Source organism: Pelecanus crispus, chromosome 7 (genome assembly GCF_030463565.1).
Source record: "Pelecanus crispus isolate bPelCri1 chromosome 7, bPelCri1.pri, whole genome shotgun sequence".
Taxonomy (NCBI): domain Eukaryota; kingdom Metazoa; phylum Chordata; class Aves; order Pelecaniformes; family Pelecanidae; genus Pelecanus; species Pelecanus crispus.
Window position 1 is genome coordinate 14145567 of NC_134649.1, and position 19876 is coordinate 14165442.

Consider the following 19876-nt stretch of genomic DNA (forward strand, 5'->3'; position numbering starts at 1 on the left):
AATTCAAGTCATTTTGCATGGGAAGGGGAGTCTGCAACCAGAGATGTTTTTAGGAACGTGGGTCCTGCTTTTCAGAAAGGCTTAACTTAAAGAACCTATCATATCTCAGCATCTCTGAATATCAAGGCGGTGGTGTGTTTACTGATCTGTGTTGAGCAGTATTATTTTGGAAAACTATTTTTTGGGCATATATACATGCTATCATTAGCCTAGAATTTAGTACTTCCTAAAGCATGAAAAAGGAAAACAAAAATGTCACCCTCATTCTTCTTCCTCAACTTACAGAGTTTTTGAAGAATGGTTTATGAGATCTTTTATATTTAAGTGAATGGATAATTTTATGTATGAAGAACTCATGAAGCAAGATCAAAGGTAAAGAAGTTTTTAGAAAAGGAAATTTTAAACTGAGTGCCAGAAGATGTAAGTCCTGAGAGTTATCCCCTGCAGCAGTCATTTGTCCAAATTAACTCCAGGAAAGCCCTGTTCTCTTTACTTACAGGTTCTTCATTGATAATTAAAGTTGTCCCTGCTCTGATTTTTTTTTAAAACTTATGATACTTCTGAGATTGATACAGTCAAAAAATGTTAGCTGATGCAGAGGTTGGTATCTGCCTGCCAATGAAGGGAGATGCTGACTTACAGCACTGCCTGCACAGCACAAAGTTCTGTAAATGTTAAATGGGCAGGTCGTTTCCTTCCTTATTTTCTCAGCACAGCTGGAGATGAAGGAGGAAGAGCAGATCTGAGCAATGTTTCTTAGCCAACCGAAGTCAACCTTGGAATCCCTGGAAAACAAATTATCAACTGAACATTATCAACAGAACATTATTGGTAACAAATATTAAATGAATGTGATAGCAATGAGGTGTAACAGCGTATCTATTTGAAAACTAATCATACATAAGCCAATGAATGCTTTCTACCATACGAAAAGTACGTCACTGCCTCCTCATAGACATCCTGATACGGATCATTGAATTGCAGCATCAGTCACTAATGGTGGTATTTATTTTAAGATAAACACTGTATCCAGAAATGTAGTCAATGTAACCTTCCTGTTTGAAAAACAGTCCCTTAGCAACACTGCAGAAAATAATTAGGAAAAAAGAATGCCTGTTATTTTGAATCAGTGTTTTTGTTCTCATCTAAACCCTCTAATCTTTTTTATTATTATTTGCTAATGTTCCCAAAGAACAGAATTTCTTCTTGTCCCTATAGATCTCAGTTGTTTTCTGCAACAGCTTGTGACTTACTTTCTTATGTGAATATCACACTGGAAAAGTGTGCTTTTGGATTTATGAAAAAAATCAGGAGAAAGATAACTAATCATAGACCTTTGCAGTTGGGGAAGTGGTAGTGATCTAGGATCTGCACTTAAAAAACCAAAAAGGCCAAACTTTCCTTCCCCAATGGCTACTTCAAAAAAAAAAAAAAAAGAGCAAACTTTCTTCTCCTGTCAATATAATGAGTAGTATAATAATATTTTTAATTTTCATTGCAAGTTAGGTTCTTACTTTGGCCTCTCAGGAGTCTATGCAGGAGTCCGGTACTAATGGAAAGATGCCATCAACTAGCAACCTGTGATTACAAACAGTTTGTGTCCACAAAAAAGGCTAGTACAATATTTTTTAACCTCTCAGTTTTGGAAATTTTGTAACTTCAACAAAGCAAAGATGACATCATTTAGAAACAGAAAGTCCAAGTAATGGGTATGACCTGATTCTAGTTAGGAGTATGCACGTTCTTGGACCTGTTCTGCGCTTACCCTGCTGCTGTGCATCACTTGGGGTACATATGTAGACCAATTAGACCAACCTGATGACCAGCTGAGAACAGAACGAGCCCTCTGACACATAGATCAGCAATCTCAGCTACGTTCTTCAAACTAGATTTGCTTCCCGTCCTGCCCAAGCCCATTAAACTTGTTATTTGAATGCTTCAAATACTGGTGTCATTGCTGGTACATCAAATGAACATCTATGAGTAAATCATACCTTTCAGAACTAGACAGTAAAAACACAGCCAGCCTGATGAATCACCCTGCATTTCTAAAAGGCTGTGACTTATACTAAATAAAATCACAGTGAGTGACATGAGTTTCAGCCTGTACCACAGATGTCCTTATTTTGAAGGGAACACTTGGAGCACATTAGTACTGGACATCTGCTGCTAGTGTGTTTAGTACACACTTAGTAAATCATATTCTGTCAGTGCTTTCCTTTTTCCTGGTGAGAAAGGTATTTTCAACACCTGCACATCTCTGGTTCTAAGCTGACAAAAATCAGTTTCTATGTTGTTTGTATCTCTGCCGGATCCTTCAGAAATCCTTCACTCCCTAAATTATCACTGAAAATGTAACAAGTACAATATATATGGTACTCACCTTTTCAGCTTTTCTATTAGACTATTGTTTCTGATACTGTACTTTATTAAACACTTTACTACAAGCTACAGTAGTACAAGACTGCTTTTGTGTGTTACAGAGAATGCATCTTTTCTATCTACTGCCCAGCTTTTTGAGGACGTCCTGCACCACGGAGCAACAGGAGTTCATCCTGATGTCTGCAGGGAGGGGGATGCCCCTCTGAGAATGTCAGATGCAACTACAGCGCCTGATGGCTGAGTTAGCTGGATTTACAGGGGTTTAGTGGCCTCCAGGCACATTGAAATGAGTCCCAAATGAAAATTTCTTATCGGATATGTCCTGCATTTCATTTAAAAAGATCCTAGTCCAACCTGCCCAGGTTTTGACTTTTCAAGCTTTGACTGAAGAAATATGTAAAGACAAAACTGCAAACATGCAGGTTTCCCACCACAGAACAGCTGCAAAACATGGAATATTACCTGCACCAATGCGCTTCACTTCTGCCTGAAATTGCCCCATTCCAACCCTAAATCACACCTTGTAGGACTGGTATAAATATATAAACAAAGAATGAAGTTACAAGTGTAGGAAGAATAAAGGCAGAGCAAGAAGCAAAATGCAGAAGATAATGTATAAACAATATATGAAATACACAGCAAAAACGGTCTTTTTATTGAGTAATAATATGACAATGTGGTTAAAGATATTAAAACATGAGTTATTTCAGTCTTAAGAAACCCTTTTTTACAGAGAAGGAAAACTCCATCTTGAATTGCTCTGAATATATTACAGACAGACAATTTCCAGGCACCATTTTCTCTCATCTGCTCAGTTTTCCTTGGGGTGGAGCAGACCTGCTGTGTGTTGTGCGCCTGCGGGGAGGTGCGTGTGCCCGGCCGCCCCGCACAGGGCACGCGGCCCAGCCGCGCGGCAGCCGCGCGCCGTCACGCTAATGAAGGGGTGTGAGAAACTTGCAGAGGCACAGTAAAGCAATTTCTAAAAATATTTTACCTATAAATAAAAATCGGGCATTCGGTCCTTGTATTTGCCCTAGGGACTATGAAAACGCCGTATCAATTTACCCAAAAACCAGGAGCAGGCATTAAACACAACGCAACGTAACTTGTCGCCCACATTGCACTAGGCTGCCAGGACGGAGAATCCCGTTTAATTTGGGCTCAGGCAGAAGCCAGGTTGCCCACAGCTGCCAGCGGGGGCTCCATCAGGGGCTCCTCAGGCCCCAGGGCCCTGCGGCCATAAAGAGCAACCTCCCCCCAGGGAGGGTGGCTGCTGCAGGTTTTGGTACGCAGGACTGGGAGGGCCAAGGAAGACGGAGTGGAAGCAAAAGCTAAGGTCCTCTCTGGCCTGGCGCTGAGAAGTGTGCCCTTGGGGCACTCTGAAGAGTCTGCGTAGCAGGCAAGGAGGGGAGACCTGCTCTGGGACTCTTGCCAGCAAGACAGGGCCCCTTGCAGGCAGCCTTTGTTGTGGTTAATGGTGGTGTTGACATCCTCCCTGTGGGAAGATGCTTGTCTGGAACAGAGGGGTTAGGTGTCTCTCCTGGGTTATGCTAATGGTTTTGCAATGGATGTCACGTCAAGTGCTGGTGTGGTGGGGTTTCCAGAGATGCTGCGGGTCGATTGGGGTGCTGCTGGCCCGAGCTGTGGGGCTAGACTGAAGTCTGCCTGCATCTGAGGGGAACGGTGTGCGGCGGTGGCTCTCTGCCCAACCATGTCTCCAGGCTGGCACAGCTGCTTCTTCCCTTGCACGTCTGTACGTCTTTCTCAGTCAGGAAAAGTAGATGTAAAAGGTGTCACCGATCTCCTGTTGCTTCTCCTGAAGGTCCTCCAGCCCATGAGCACAGCAGAGCTCTTGAGAAGGCTGGAGTGAAACGTGGCTCTGCCAGGAGCTTCATCAGCCTCGTGCGGCTGCCAGAGGTGTGCTTGCTGTGCAAGGAAAGCTGCGCTTCTGATCTGCTCAGTGAAGCACCCTGGTCCTGCATGTGCTGGATAAGTGAGGGTATTGCAATAGCAGGTCTTTGGTAGAAAAGGATTAAATTTTTCTGTAGGATTATAAAATGTAACTGGGCTTGAAGGTAGGGTTGCCTTTGGAGAAGTAGTTTATTCTGGCTCTGGTAATGTCCTACTGAAATTAACTGACAACAATAGAAATTACTGTCCTGTAAGGAATAGATACAAATCCCAATTTAAGAAAGACACAAGACCTAAAACTAATTCACTAGCCTCTTCAAAAATCAATGCTTACTTTTATTCACTCTAAGCTTTCCCTATTCTTGTTAACTTGTGTGCCACTGCAGACCTCCTCTTTGGGACCAGAGCTAGAGATTACTTGAATGAGCCTGCCTGGTCCGAGTTCCTGCAAGCTCTAGGGAAATATCAATTCCTGTCTAGCTTTGAATTTTTACTTCTAGTTTTAGTAAATTAATGTAACTTTCTATATTGTTTCTATCTTAACACATTACAGAAAGCTTTTGCTTTGAGGGAGCAATAAACTATATAAACAAGCTGATATATAGGAAAAAGTATCTTATTGAATACTTGAAAAATTGTAGGATACTTAACAAGAATTTGCTTATACATTAACTTCAGGGCAAAGAATGAATGCATTCTGCCTTCCTGAGCTTCAGGTGGGGTCCACCTGCAGACTTGAATACTGGCATCTCTTCTCGGAACAGTGAAGGCTTACTAGTGTGGCTCTTATTAATCTCAATACAGTTTTCTTGACTGCACAACTAGCTCAAATAGTTCTTGCAGGTCTCATTGAGGAGGGTGAGCTATATGGTAAAGGTAAAGGACATTAGCATCTAATAGCTCATGTAACTAGACAAACCATTCTTCACAAAAACCAGACTAGAACCAAGCCGACTTCATTATGAACAGACACATCGGTATTTTTGTATTTATTAAATTAAAACCACACAAAATATAACTGTACACAAGAACACACATCTGATATTCCAATGTCATATCTCACAAAGAAAAATCTCTTGCTGTAACTCTTCCCTTTTATTAGCAGAAATCCAATTTGAAAACAGTTGTTTAATCTTAAAGGCTTTAACTAATCAAAACAAGTTGAATTCCCCTTTCTAGGAATACATCATAACCACACACAGACACACACACAGAGTTCAGAGGCAAGTTCTGCAGCCCTGAAGTAGACAAAACTTCCACAGCAAACTTGCCTATGTTTGCAGAATAAGTAAATTTCTATTATTTTCATAGTTTGTCATTGACAAGCAAACTTATTTAATATTTTTAAATACTTAAACCAAATTTCACTTTAACAAGTATTTACAAAATCTTTACTAAAGATCAACATCCTGCATAAAGGTGACCTCAAGGATATATTGTTGCTACCATGCTACAGTTTGCACAGAAGGGGGATAAAGGCCATTGCTAGTTTTGGAAGGCTTAAACCCTTTGTTGATATAGCAGAAGGACATTAACCTATGGAAGGCAGAAGAGGTCATAATTTCAGTGCAATTACCTATTCATAACTTGTTTTAAGTACATCAAGACGATGAGTCCAAAAGACTTGGTTTTTGAATTATTGACCATTTAGTTCTTTAAGAACTGATTTCATGGAAAGTTTCCAGGCCATCACATCTGTCTTCTACTGGTGATACGAAGAAGTTGCATAGGGACCTTCCTCATTCTCCTCCTCTCTAAAAAGAAAATTATCATTATCATCAGATCAGGAACATACCATGTCTCAACAGTAAAACCGTAATGCAAATGCAGATAACCAGTTCTCCTAATCAAAACAGGTAAGACTGGCATTGCCTAACAGGACTAGTACCTGCAGTATACTACTGTTCATAGAATCATAGAATCATTTAGGTTGGAAAAGACCTTTAAGATCATCAAGTCCAACCGTTAACTTAGCACTAAATGCTACACTCACTTTTTCATTTGCGTATCATTAAAACATTATGTTAAACTTTAAATGAGCTAACATTTAATCAAATCTCTGGGAGATTATCCATACTCTGTTTCCACAGCATTTGCAAGAAAACTGAGAAAACACCATGTCCTGTGGATGAAAAAGTCCTTTTGTGGCTCACGACCACTTTTTTGGCATACCAAAGAATCCTATGAAAAGGGATTTTAAATACATATGTACGTATCACTCTTTTAACATTGTTGGACGGTAAAATCCTGGAATTGTTTCAGATTAACAAAAGCAAACACATTTGCAAGAGTGTCAAGTATTGTACAAATAGAATTAATCATATATCTCTGGAGTTCTCATTATGTTGTTTCAAGAACAGAATGCTGAAAACAAGTAAGGCTGTGTAAGTTCAACAACATCAGGATGTACTTAGAGTTTAATAAACTATTCTTGACACTACAGTGCCAAATCAGTAAGGAAATACTGTAAAGGTTAAACAAGTGGAGGGCAGGCTGGAGTTCCAGTACTGTTGCTTTCAATTTCCCTTTTTTTTCTTTTTTTTTTTTTAAAAAAAAAGCAAGCTTAGTTGTAGGTTTGTTTCAGCCTTTTGAATGGCAGGGTGTGCAGATAGACCAAATGAGGCAAGAACAGGAACAGTCCATCACAGCTGTAGCTGGATCTGTGTCTTGATGCTGCAAGGACATTCCTTGAGTGGGCTCCTTGGTGTATACTTCCTGTGCATCATCAATATTGAGACTGATCACTTGGATTTTCTTAAGAGGAAATACTTGCCCACAAGTGCTACTGTTAATGCAATGACTGGATAAACCAAAATAGTGTTGCTATTAAAAAATCATCAGGAAAAATCAGTCTGCCTACTGTTTACTTGACAATATTGCCTTTAAAAAAAAAAAGTGGTTATGTAAACCTATTGCAGTGCAGCATCGAGTACTAATTCAAGCATGCTAAGTTCTCCAAAGATCATTCTTTTCTACTACTGTAGTGTCAAAATTATGTTCCCGAGAGCCTATTCTTAAAGCTGCTGCCAATGTTAGTGTTCTGGTGAGAACAGAAAGACTTAACAGTTGCTACACTGTGAGCTTCAAAGGATTTCCAGTTACTTTTAATACTGTATGTGCCTCCATATGAAGGTACAGTTATTCAAATAGTCTAATAATGGTATAAGGTAAAAATTATGTATTTCAATAGTATGCCAAGCCCAAATCATGCAGACTTTCTCCCTACTAACTTCTAAACACGATTATTTATCTGCAACTTAAATTTCATATAACACCCACAGAACAGAATTGGAGGAAAGAACCCTACAAACTAACCAAGCAGCTGAGTAACTTGCACTCATTTTCCCAGCCCTTCCCTGTTCTTGGGTAGTCCAGCAAAATTATGTTCTTAAGCCAAAGACATGATACTGCTTTTGCCTTGAAACAACCTTGTCAAAAAAATGAAACCTCAAAAAAACAGGTTTTGGATGAAACTGGTAGTTATTGCAGGGATATGCGGTTACAGTAGCACTGAAAACAGATTTTAGCCTTTCTTACAAATACTACATCTATTTACTTTAGTGATGCTACAGACCCAGCACCAAGCACGATTCTTAAGATACAGATGATCTGTGTATATGTAAGTAGTATCTTTCCTTATATCATCAATTCTGCATTGCAAAACTGCCATGCAATACTGTAATTTGCAGATGCTGTTCATAATACCTGGCATGACAGTAAAGTAAGGAAGCAAACAATTTGTATTTAGTTGAATAAGCACTAAAGTGCTTTTGATCTATAAATTGTCTCAACACAATACATTTTAAATTTTTTTCAGAATTGAAACCTATCAACATACCAAGGTTGTAAGATTGGACTGCAGGACTGTAAAATTCAACCATAACTCCTTGGCTGAAGGTAAATATTTCAAAAAGTATATTCTGAAGCTCTGCTATATGCCCTTCTGGGGCAATGGGTTTCTAGCCACATACGCCCAGAACACAGTTGCCAATAGCAATCTCCTGCTAGTTTGTGATGATGAAGGAGAACTATATCTTCACAGCCTAGACTGTCCAGTAGGGGTGAAGCTTACTTTCTGTGCTGTATACTGAAAACTACTTTGTAATTCTTGGTTTTGTTATGTTTCCCCTTTTAGGAGAATAAAATTTGGCAGAGTTACAGCAAAAACATACCTTCCTTCTAATCAGAGGCTGTCAGAATCGGCCTTTCAGTCTTTTTTTTTTCTTGAAAGCCCTAGTATAAGAATAACATCCATCATGACACGGTGACAGCCAAACACTGGACTGAAATTAGCTGCAGTTGATTATGGTAGATAGTAGGGGTGAATATAGAGAACTGAAGAGTTCAAATAGTGATGTTATATTAGCAGGTCTTCAGACACCAAAGTAACATAACAGGTAGTCTAAGCTGTTTGTCTCCACTTCCCTTGTGAAATACATACTTGGGCTATGGGCTCTTACTTGGCAACTGTCAGTAGAGGGCAGAAGACCGGCACTTGCGTCACAGCCAGCTTTGAGGGGTTTCTGTATGTGGCAGGGACGTAAGAACCATACAGTAGGTCATTATGCTTCAACCTAAGCAAAGCAGTGACTGGCTGTAATGTGCAAAATAAATTTCTGACCAAGGCTCAAGGCATCCTGTAGCTGGCAGTAAGGGTTGGCAAGAACAGCTTCTAACCTTCTGTCCCAGGCTGCAGTACCAGCCTATGCGATGAGGTCTACAACACATTATTTCAAACCAAGGTAATGGCCAGGAAATATGACTAATGTAGATCTTCAGAACTGTACATAGAAAGTACAAGTCTGTTCTGATAGCTTAAAAACAAGTCAAGCTTTATATGAAATAAAATTACACAGTAGTAGCTCCAGCCCATGGTCCACAAGCAACAACATGGCAGTGTGTGTATGTTTAATGACGAAACAATTTTCTTCACTTTTAAGATGCTTAAAATAGCGAAGTGGTAAGTCACTTCAACATTTTCCTTCAGGCAAAGGGAAAGGAACGGCACAGCATTACAATGCTTTGTAGCGCTGTCTCTTCCTGTTTGCTGTTGCCACTTTGCCCAGCAGGTTACAGGAGCTGAAAGACATTTACTGCGAGCTATTGTGTGTATCAGGCTACAAAAAAACACGCTAATAACCACTTCTGTAAGACCACACACACCTGAGTGTGAACAAGTAAACTCGAATCCAATGCCTGGATGCTTCTAGAATCCACAATTAAACAAGACAGCAATCTGAGTTCATGAGTTAGTAGCTTTTGGAAATCTGAAAACAGGATTCTCCACAGGCAGCCTCCTTTATTGAGGTATCTGTTTTCTTAGCTGATAGCCAATGATGGCAAACAATTATTGGGCAAATTGACTCAATTCGTTATCAGTTTCAAATGCTTCAACACCCTATTCTTTCCTAGATTCAGGTCAAGGCAACTGAGCAGATAACAATATATGGCTTAGTGGTAGACTCGGCAGTGTTAGGTTTACGGTTGGACTCTATGAACTTAAAGGTCTTTTCCAACCTAAATGATTCTATGGTTCTGTTCCAGTGCTGCACAGCAGTTAATTATGGTGGCTCGTATAAGCAATAAAGATTAGAGTGGCTCTATTCAGTTGCTATGAGGTTTTCCAAATGAGTCACTAAAAGGCAAACGCAGAAAGATGTGACCTGTCCCAGAAGCACAGTGTATGGCCCCAGTGTTCTAACCTACCACAATACCACCCTAAAATATTAAGGACTCTATAAGGACCTTGCATTAGACCTCTGGTGTTCAACTATCTGAAACAAAAAGCATCACTAAACTTAATTTCAGTTTCAGCATCCTGAAACATGCGTAACAGCATTTTGGCCAAGATGAAGCACTATTGTATTTTCTCAAACTATTACAAGTTGTTTTTCTCCCATGTGTGGATGAAACTAATAATGGGTATTCTTCCCTAGTATGCAAATACATGAGTTGGTGACATGTGCTACAAACAACCATATTAATACTTCTGCATTTCTTTTGGCCTATTATAAAAATATTGCTCAAAACAAAAACAGGTCTTATTGCCTTAAGCTGCTCACCTAGTGCTGCATCTTGGGTAAATATGCCTGATTGGGGGATTCATTAACCAATGATTTCTTGCTCAGTGAACTCTCTAGTAAAAGTAGTATTACATGCAGATCTAGCCATATACTTACATAAACTCTAATATTGAAGGCAGCTGGCACAAACTGGGTGGATCACATGCTGTAATCTTTAATGCTCATCTACTTGTACGGCTAGTAAAGTTTAATATCTAGTCTAAATCTACACCTATGTGCTCCTCAATTTTTCTACCTAACAGCAAGAGGCTTTAGCTGGGAAGAAGCTGACTTTAGAGATTAATATACTTTACTCCTCTGAGAACACTTAAAGGGGTGACTTCAAGAGTTATGATTAAACAACGTAATTCACCTTAAGCTGTCTTTGTAGCACAAGGCAGTTTCTGACTATGAAACCGCCTGTAGAGTTTCATCAGATTCAGTGCATGTACGCACATGCATTCTTGGCAACTTTAAGGGAGACCAAAGAGCAATTTAAGAGATGTCATTCTCTCCATCTGTCAAATCAGGCTCATGCGTATGGTGAGAAGAACTCTTCACATTCTGGAACTGCTAGTGTGCTTCTGTGTGCATTTTCTTAGTTTCAATGTCCCTTCTGGTGGTAGTAGATGTTAACTCTAGGTGCTCCTTTCTTACTCTCAAACAGGCACTTAAGTAAACTGCAGTGTTGGTGCATGTCACGTTCCAAACAGGCTTTGACAAGGCAATCTGAATACAGAAGGCCAGAGTAGTTGGAAACAGCATGCAATTTCATAAATGGCTTTCACTCTAAAATTGAAGATTTGTGTATTCATGAGACTGTCAAGGCCTCCTGCTCCAGGCAAGGGACAAGAAATATGCAGGCAGGAGGCAGAACAGGTGCCTCCTGGGGAGCTGCTGGAGCAGAGCAAGGAATGTTGTTGTCACCTTCCAGTGTGGGCCCAGAAATACCATTGATGGAACACAGCTGAGAAGTATCTCCAGAGCTTTTGGCAATGATGTCCCTCTACTTCTGCTCTCAGCAAGGAGTAAACATTCACTTTGGTCCTCTAGCACTTCCTGTCAGACTGTAAAGGGGTGAACACAGTTGGATAAGATAAGGCAAGGATGGCTTTTGTATGCCATGACTGAAAGCCAGAGGTGGTGGGGTGGAAGGTGACATTATGAAGACTTTATCAGACATACAGGAAACTTTTCTCTTCAGAAGCTTTGGATAACATCCTGCTCAGCAGATAGCCTACAGCTCTGTACTTCATGCTTCCTGTAGCATCATGACCAATAAAAATCTGTGCTCTGTGCATAATTAACAACATTACCTGCTAAATCTGAACAGGAGGTGGCAAAGTAACTCATCCTCCTGTATCCATTAGTCCCTGGGAGGAAATTTGGTACCAGGCCCTCATTTCCCAAGTTGTAACTTAAGCAATACAGGAAATGGATATTAGTAGTAGCAGTGTACTATTTGTGTGGTGTCACTCTGACTATATTGACTCTGCCCATGGTGCAGCAAGGTCTAAGTGAATTTCCTTCTGTAAATTATCACGTTATTTTGTTGAAGGGATGTTAAAATAACTGCCTTCCTCTGGCAGGGACTGTGGTTTCCTGTCACCCAGCTTAACTGCTGGGTCAACACCTACTCTAACCTGTGTTAGATACATATGTCTAATGATCTGAGAGTCAGCAGCAGCACATTTTGATAGATACTCTACATGGTTTCAAATATAACAATACAAGTGAATGAGTTTGAATAGAGAAGGATCTGAGTTCTAACAGCTATTTTTCCTCTTTCATGTAATTAAGTCAAAAGAAAATAATTGACAAGTGTGTTAACAAGATGTGAAAGCATTCCAGCCTTCCCTGAGACTGTAACTCTAAACACTGCCAGAAGGACACTGGGACAGTTGTATGTGGAATGCAACAGATAATGAATTACCTTAAGCTGTCTTATGGGCTATTTCTCCAAATGAGGCTTGTCCAATTGCTAAATGCAATATACTGCTTCCCCTCAAATTTTTGTATATTGAACAAAATTTTTAAGTCGTTGAAATAATCCCTTAACTTCTTAAAGAAATAATGGGACTCTATGCTCAATAGATGTAGTCCTGAAAGGTCACTTTCTTCTTAACATGAAAAGTATGTTGCTTGCGCTCAAAATCAGAGTATGTGAAGCGAACCAGGATGATGGAAGAAGTTTTGCATTAAACAAATTTGCAAAAGCAAAGTACACATCTGAAGGCATAACCTCTCTCCAGCTGTCTAGTAAGAGAAGTGATACCTGTCCCCCATAGCCATACCTCTTATTGTCATGAAAAAGGCCACCTGAGCATCACCCACTGAGGCAATTTCTGAAAAAAATAAACAGGCCACACAACCAGCCCAAGAGACTGCTTGTGAACAAGCTGAGGAAGCCTGTCCCAAGGACATGGGAAAACAAACACTACTGAAGTCCATTCTTGCTCTAAGTCTTTTTCTACCCTCCATGGGATGCCTGCATATGTGAGGGGACAGTCACTGTGGCAGAGAAGTCAAAAGGTACTGCTTTTTCTATAAGTAAAATGTGTGGGAGCTCCTGGCTGTAGAAGAACTACTGAAGAAAAGATAGAAGTCCGCACAGGTGGATCCACGAAGGGAGGGACTGCATAGGGAAAGGAGACAGGATAGCTTAACTGAAACTGCAACATGGAGAATATTTACACAATTATGAGGCAACTGGAGACAGAAGAAAAATGCAATCATGCCTTGCTGTATGCAATCAGCTTCCACACAGGCCTTGTCTTAGTACTCTACTGAAAACTACAGGTTTGCTTAAATAGTTGCCCACTTATGTAGCAAGGCATCTTGGAGAATACTGGCCTTCTACCTTTCATGGAATATTATTGCTATTCTATTAAAAAAATGTATTGTGAGGCAGCCTTTAACTGCCATATCAAGGCATCTGCTAACGGTGCGCTCTGAATGTAGCTGGTGCAGAATAATAGCATAGACTTGCGGTTGACAAAACTACAGATGCTGGCTGAGACCCCACAAAGAAGGTTCAGCTTAGACTAAAAAGCCTTCAGGATGAGATTAAGATGCTTAATACTAAAAGCGGCATTTACCTGACATTGCCATCTTTTAGTTTTCTGGCTGCTTGTTTGGATAACTTAATCTGCAAGTCCAATCTCTGTAGGAAATCTTTGGCAGATAGTTCTTCTGGTGCAGTGGGCTGATTGTCAGGCTCTTGAGGACTGGGAGAAGAACTACTTTCTTCCTGAACTGTCACTAGTCCTTCATCACAAGAAGGAGAGCTGTCAACAGTTTCATTCTCAGGAGACTCCAGTGAATTAAGTCCATTGAACAGTAATGGTTTCTCTGATATAACAGGAATATTCAGGGTTTTCCTCAGAAATATACAGTCATTAGTGAACAGTTTATTTGCCCTCTTTATTTGTTCCATCTGAAAAAGATAGGAAAAATGTAAGTTATTAGGTTTTGGCAAAGTATAAAGTACTAACTTTCTGAAGTAGTACAGTAACCTTTAGTTATAATAAATCTATACTTTCTTTGCAGCAGCAATGACTTCAGGAAAGGATTTTTTTTACTCAAAGTGATTTCAGAGTGTATGTTCTGTCTTAGCCTTGTTAACTCAATACCCTAGTTTCTTCCTTTTATGTAGACATGACTCCAAAATATCGGTCTTTCTAAAGTCTTGCACTACCTAAAGATGCTTTTCTTGAACAGTTTTCCAATCTCTATACAGACTCACATGAACAACTTGCCAAAGAATAAAAATTCTATTGCAAAAGTGCTGCTGATTTGGATTTATATCAGATTAAGGCTCAGAACTGCTAGCAGCTGCTGTAGGTGAACTCTCTGGTAAAAAACATGCGTAATACAAACAAGGGGCGATAAAGTTACCTTGAACATTCTAGGACATGCTAGTTATGAACAGTGAGCACCACAAATCTTGGAAGAGCAATACATGCCTCATCCATAGTATTTTCCCCCCTAGCTGATGTTACAAATTCAGACTTCAGACGAAGTCCTGATTTTCAGTGAGAACTCGGGCAGTGAAAAGAATGGGGGACTCTTAAACACTTTGCAATGCAATTGCATAGACTTGTGGCTGCACTTGTCCAGTAAACTGAATCTACAGCATGATCAACAGCAACCTTTTGTATGTAATAATGCATGGTAACAGCCACCACGTAACTGTCAAATACTTTTCATGCAACTTTTACCCAAAGTACTTCTTACTGATGATGAGTACATCTGTACTCATCAGTATAGATGATCTCATGACAGAAGACGACCCCATCTTGCTCAGCATACTAATGCATAAAGCCCCACTTGTTCTATACTTAACCTGAGAAGCTATTATAAATTCCATTGCTTTACAGGCAAAGAAAAGCTCACAGTAAATGTTTATACTATCTCCCTACTAAGAATGTTGTTTAAGTTCTTACTCATCAAAATTTCCCTTCCAAGTCAATAATTAAACTAGCTTTCTATTTCTCAATTGCAAGCTTTAAAAAAACCACAGAAACCAGTATCCATAATTATGTAACTTTAAGCTTTAGTTACAACCTGAACTCATGATTTCATTAGGCAAAGTCCTAAGTGAAAGAAAGAAAAATGACCATTCTGGTCCCCTGGTGACTGCAATAAGCAGAAATCCCTAATCACTACAGTACTGCAACGATAAATGCACTCTAAATAAAATGTGCTTGAAAACAGGTATAAAGAGAACTGAAAATGTCTCTTGCCCACATTAGAAGTGTTATTCATTTTTATTCAACTAAATGGAGCTAAACTGAGTAAGAATAAAGACTGTAAGTCTTGTAATAGTAGGAGTCTTACTGCTAGCACAATAGCTCAGAAAAAGCTGAGCACTCTAAGCACTAGCCACTCACCGCTTCAAAGTCTGAAGTATCTTCAGTTCGGCACTCAGATGACGAAAAAATTGCTCTACCATCTTATGCTTGTCAGTCTTAAACTCTTTAAAACTTTGCCCTGACACCACTTGGAGTCCTTTCCAATTGCAAAAGAAAAGACCATTGTTAACAGATAATAACTGGGTTAACAGGCCTGTGCATTTCTTACACTGAACTTACTAGCAGGGGAAGCTGTCTAAAACCAAGGGAAAACAGTAGAGATGCTAGTCTTCTCTGTGCAGATGTGAGACTGCGTGGCCACTTGCAAAACTGGAATAAACTCCTGCATGCAACACAGACCTGTACTGTGTGGTTAAGAGTATCTGCTGCAGTGCCATTATAGATCTGGTGTCATGTATGGATGCATTTGCTTGGGTCCTGGAAGCCTGATGAAATCTTTCTCCATAAAACTAAATAGGAGATTCTCTCTAGAAAGCCTAGGTCTCTGGGAGAGCGAGAATAGTGAAAATAGTGCCATAATACTCAGCAGTAAGTTATTTCTATGCATTAAATATACCAAAATGGTATTCTCTACTTAAAGACAAGCCCAACCTGTTGCTGCAGATGGCTAAGATGATGGAATGATTAGATCTAGTAATCACTTTCAAAAGCTGAATAACTAATATCCAGTGTCAGATAGCAAGCTACTACTTCAAGTAAGTGAAGCTTATTGCTTTTCCAGTTCCTGAAGCCTGGAAACTATTTTTAGTTAGCCTTACACAGTATACAGTGTACCTCTCAGTTCTCTCCCAAGCTGAGTACCATCTGAAGGGCACAAAGAAAGCTTCACCTGACTTAGTAATGAGACCTATAACAGCCATCAGATGCTAGTTGAAACGTCAATTGTCAAAATGTCTAAAAGTTGTCTGTCTTGGTGAGTATCAAAAAATGTTTAAAATGGTAGCTGGAGCTTTTCTCTAAAAATACAATACAAAAGCTGAAAACTGAGATCTCTACTACAGGGGAATTGGAAGGTGATGCTTCAATAGCTGATAAATAATGCACTGTACTGCTGTTCTCTATCCTACTTCACTGTAACTCTACCTCTGGTTATTTCTTCCTAAAATACCTTTTAAATATCATCTTGCGGCATTTGGAAGACTCTGCGCTGAGTAACAATGGAATGGGAAATACTTGGTTCTAAAAAGCACATCCCTCAGCCTTGAGCAGGTTACTTGATATGTGTAATATATACTGCTCCTTCTACAACTCAGTGAGACTCCACACGTTCATAGGTGTATGGAGAGCAGGATTTAACACTAGTTTTCTCAGTGCTAGGAAAACTGAATTAATTTCGGTTAGCTACAGACCTGTAAGAGTGAAAGCATGTGCTAAAGCCTTTGCTTTTTAACTGAAGCTGCACTAATGCATAAACTGGTGCTGAACTAATCCATCAAAACTGCTTCTACTGACAATGAAACAAATAGTTCTCTTCCTTCTCCCCTCAAAAGGGATACCTTTGTATGATGGAAAACAGCACTCCAATTGAACTGTAAGTATGATACTAAACATTAACTCCCAGCGTTAATTTACCCAAGGGTGTTCAAAGGAAGATCTAATGACACAAGCCATATGAGATTAATAGACAGTATCTGGGGGAGAGAGGTGAAGGGCAAAGGATGAGGCCAAACAAAGCACGCTGATCTCTCTCTTTCCCCCAACATTTTCATCCACCTTAAACTGCCTATGCTATGTCTTGCCAAGGCAGGCACTGGACAGGATGTCTCTTGCTGCAAAGTAACTCCCAGTGAGGAAAACCACAGGGGGAAACTTCTAAAAATAGTAATACTGGAGGCTATGGCAGCCAAAGATAATTCTGATGTTCCTATTACAGCAACTCTCACTTCTAGTCAAGTATACAGGATGCAGGAAGCAAATGTAATGACTCTTCAGAGGAAGACAGTCCTTGTCATTGTGTGAACACATAACATTCTTCATTTTGCTAAAAGCAAACGTGTTTGCATACATTCCTATCCTGGGCTGAAACTCATTAAAGCAGAAACACAATGGCTGATTTCAGCTAACTTGGCACTGCTCTTAGGGACACTTCATGTCAGTTTAACCTTTCTCAATTGAAGTCTACAATGATGCCATTCTACTTTCTTAAGCAGAATACTAGCAACATTAAATCAAATAACAAATGAGATGTTTAAAAAAACCCAGCATTTATACTTTAAATGCATCATTAGCACAGCAAAAGCTTATTAAACTCATACTGTAAACAAAGTTTATGGTTCATAAGTTAAACCGTTTTTTTCACACTGTACAGGTTTGATCCACAACTTCACTTTAGCTGAAAGGGAGTTGTAAAGTGTTTAGAAATGCCTTTTTTCTAGAACACTACTACTTTAGTAATCTGTTTATATTTTTCACTTATTGCAGTGAGCAATTCAGCATTTTTCTGAAGGAAGAACAACATAGCTAAATCATTTAGGCCAGAGACTTTATCCAGTACGGAAAGTACTGTCAAAAATAAAAATTCAGATCCAGTCAGCAGCTAGATCACTTTGCTTTGCCCCCACAGTGAGCAAAACTTTGTTTTAATGTGGACCAATGTAATTCCAAAATGCCATTAGTCCTGTTGTCAACAAGATTTGGTAAAAAGTGGCTTAATCTTTCTAGACTTTTAACCCTTTTCACAACAAAGGCTGAATGCTGTTGAAGTTGCCAGAAGGCTTTAGAAGGTCTTTCGGAACCAGAGAAGGAAAGGAAACCCCTTCCAGTCAGAACCTATTAATTTGGGACTGCATGGTACCTCTTCTAGAAAGAGCCCAACGGGAAGGTGCTCTTTGCAGCTGATGTGAAAGTGCCATTGACTGTGTACTGATACCATGCTGTTAGCTATGCTCATCAGCTGCTTTGCCCCAAGAAATTTTGCATGTTGGGACTACTGAAGCTGCACATAGATATGTCAGTTGGTAGCTCACTGGGCCCCAAATAAGCTGGAATGAAGGTAGTGTAGGCGAGCTCTGTTCTGTGGGAATGGTAGTGTGTTAGGGCCTTCTGGTAAACCTGATTGGACTCTCCGTGTCTTAGGCTGGCACAAGTCTGTCAACATTTTCCCCACAAGTAAACTTTCTTCTCTACAGGAAGAAAGCAGAAGAGCAGCAACACTTTCAAATCAGTTGTAAATCATCTCTAGGCTGGTAGGCAGATGCCAATGGAAGAATTGTTAGCCCTTAAACTACCGGAAGAAATTCTTTCTTCTTGTCGCAGCCTATGTGTCAATCTCAAAATAATGATTCTTCTCAAGATAAGTTGAATTACATTGTTTTTTTTAATCTGAATGAGTGTAGTGGTGAATTGTCCTGTAAGCACAGGCCCACTCTGTGGTATTAAGTGCATCTCACTTCCTAGGGGCCACCGGCCAGCGCCCCACACCCAGCACTCGCCAGCTTCACACCTGTGCTGCAAAAGGCCCTGGGCCCTGTCACGGGCGGTGCGAACTGCAGCCGCTTACCATCAGAACTGGGCGCTGACCCCTCCAAACAGGTCATAAGATTCCGATGTCAGTATTTTAAACACTGAAACTAAGACTAGCACCGTACCCACGGTAAGAACTGAATCTTCTGCCCGCTGCGGGTAGGCAATGCTCTATGGGACGACTCCATCCTGTCACCTCTCGGCTGTTTTTCACTGCCAGCGCATCTTCCCCGTTGGCTCCCGTACTTTTCGGGCCTAACTGCGCGCCGCTGCTAGGGGAGCCAATGGCCGCTACCGGCCCCGCAGCCCCCGGGGCCGAGCCCCTCCCCGCTCGCCCCGCTGGCTCCCCGGGCGGGCAGGCCGCCCCGGCGGCGCTCGCCTTACCGTGACGCCGTACTTGAGGGCGATGCCCTGCAGCGTGTCCCCGGCGCTGAGCCGGTGCTCCACGTAGCGCTCGGCCAGCGGCGCCGCCACGCTCGCCGTGCTGCCGTACGAGCGGGCCTTGGTGCGGGCCAGCCGCTGCGACAGCTCGGCCTCCGACTCCGGCCCGCCCGGCGGCTCCTCCCGCAGCGACTCGGCCATGCTCCCGCCGCTCCTCAGCGACCGCGGCTCCGCGCCGGCTCCGCAGCCGCCGCCGCGCCCCCGGGCATGGCGCGCCGCCCCCGCCCCCTCAGGCGCCGCCCGCCCGGCGGCGGCAACGGCGGAGGCTCCGGCCCGGCTCGCGGCAGGCCCGCCGCGCATGCGCCGCCGCCGGCAGCGCGGGAGGGCGCGTGCGCGGGGGCAGCGCGCATGCCCAGCGGCGGCCGGGGCCTGCTCGCCTGGAGCGGCGGCGGAGCGGGGCCGCCGGGCCCGGGCGGGCTTTAACGCGTTTGGCTGATACTCAAGCTGATAAAGAATTCACGTTTTCGTAGAAAAAGTTACCAAGCGAAGGTGTCCTCTCCTTCCGCGCGCCCCGCTTTGTGAGGCGGCCTCCCTGCAGGCCGTGGGCCTCTGCCCTGTGCTTCCCCAAAGCCGCCCCCGCCTCGGCGCTGCGCCCGCGGCCCTCAGGGCAGGGCTGGGAGGGCGCGAACACCGGGGTCTGGGCTGTCCGTAGGGATTCATTGGTCACTTGCTAAGAAAAAGGGATGCGTTTCTCTGTGCTGGCTCCTAAAATCTGTATCGCTGCAGTAGAGACTTCTGATTTCT

General features: G+C 41.7%; 1 protein-coding gene across 3 annotated transcripts; it reads right to left on the reverse strand.

Annotated features, from left to right (window-relative positions):
• Positions 1–5269: 5269 nt before the first annotated feature.
• LYSMD2 (LysM domain containing 2) lies at positions 5270–19432 on the reverse strand. 3 transcript variants are annotated; one of them, XM_075713945.1, is made up of 3 exons: positions 19076–19432; positions 13454–13791; positions 5270–6047 (listed from the first exon to the last, which is right to left on the reverse strand). In XM_075713945.1, the coding sequence occupies exons 1-3, from the start codon at positions 19430–19432 to the stop codon at positions 5996–5998; spliced, it is 747 nt and encodes a 248-aa protein (XP_075570060.1). In that variant the 3' UTR covers positions 5270–5995. The 3 variants fall into 3 exon arrangements, with proteins under 3 accessions (XP_075570060.1, XP_075570061.1, XP_075570062.1); XM_075713946.1 differs by having other exon boundaries at positions 5270–6045; positions 13464–13791; positions 19076–19273; XM_075713947.1 differs by lacking the exon at positions 13454–13791 and having other exon boundaries at positions 5999–6047; positions 19076–19273.
• Between the last annotated feature and the right edge of the window lie 444 nt (positions 19433–19876).

Excerpts from the sequence above, each read along its gene's own strand:
- LYSMD2 (XM_075713945.1), bottom strand. The coding sequence starts at position 19,432 with ATGCGCGGCGGGCCTGCCGCGAGCCGGGCCGGAGCCTCCGCCGTTGCC. Across the intron at positions 13,792-19,075 it reads CCCTCAAGTACGGCGTCACG|ATGGAACAAATAAAGAGGGC; the intron begins GTAAGGCGAGCG and ends TATCTTTTTCAG. Across the intron at positions 6,048-13,453 it reads CTAAAAGATGGCAATGTCAG|AGAGGAGGAGAATGAGGAAG; the intron begins GTAAATGCCGCT and ends TTTTCTTTTTAG.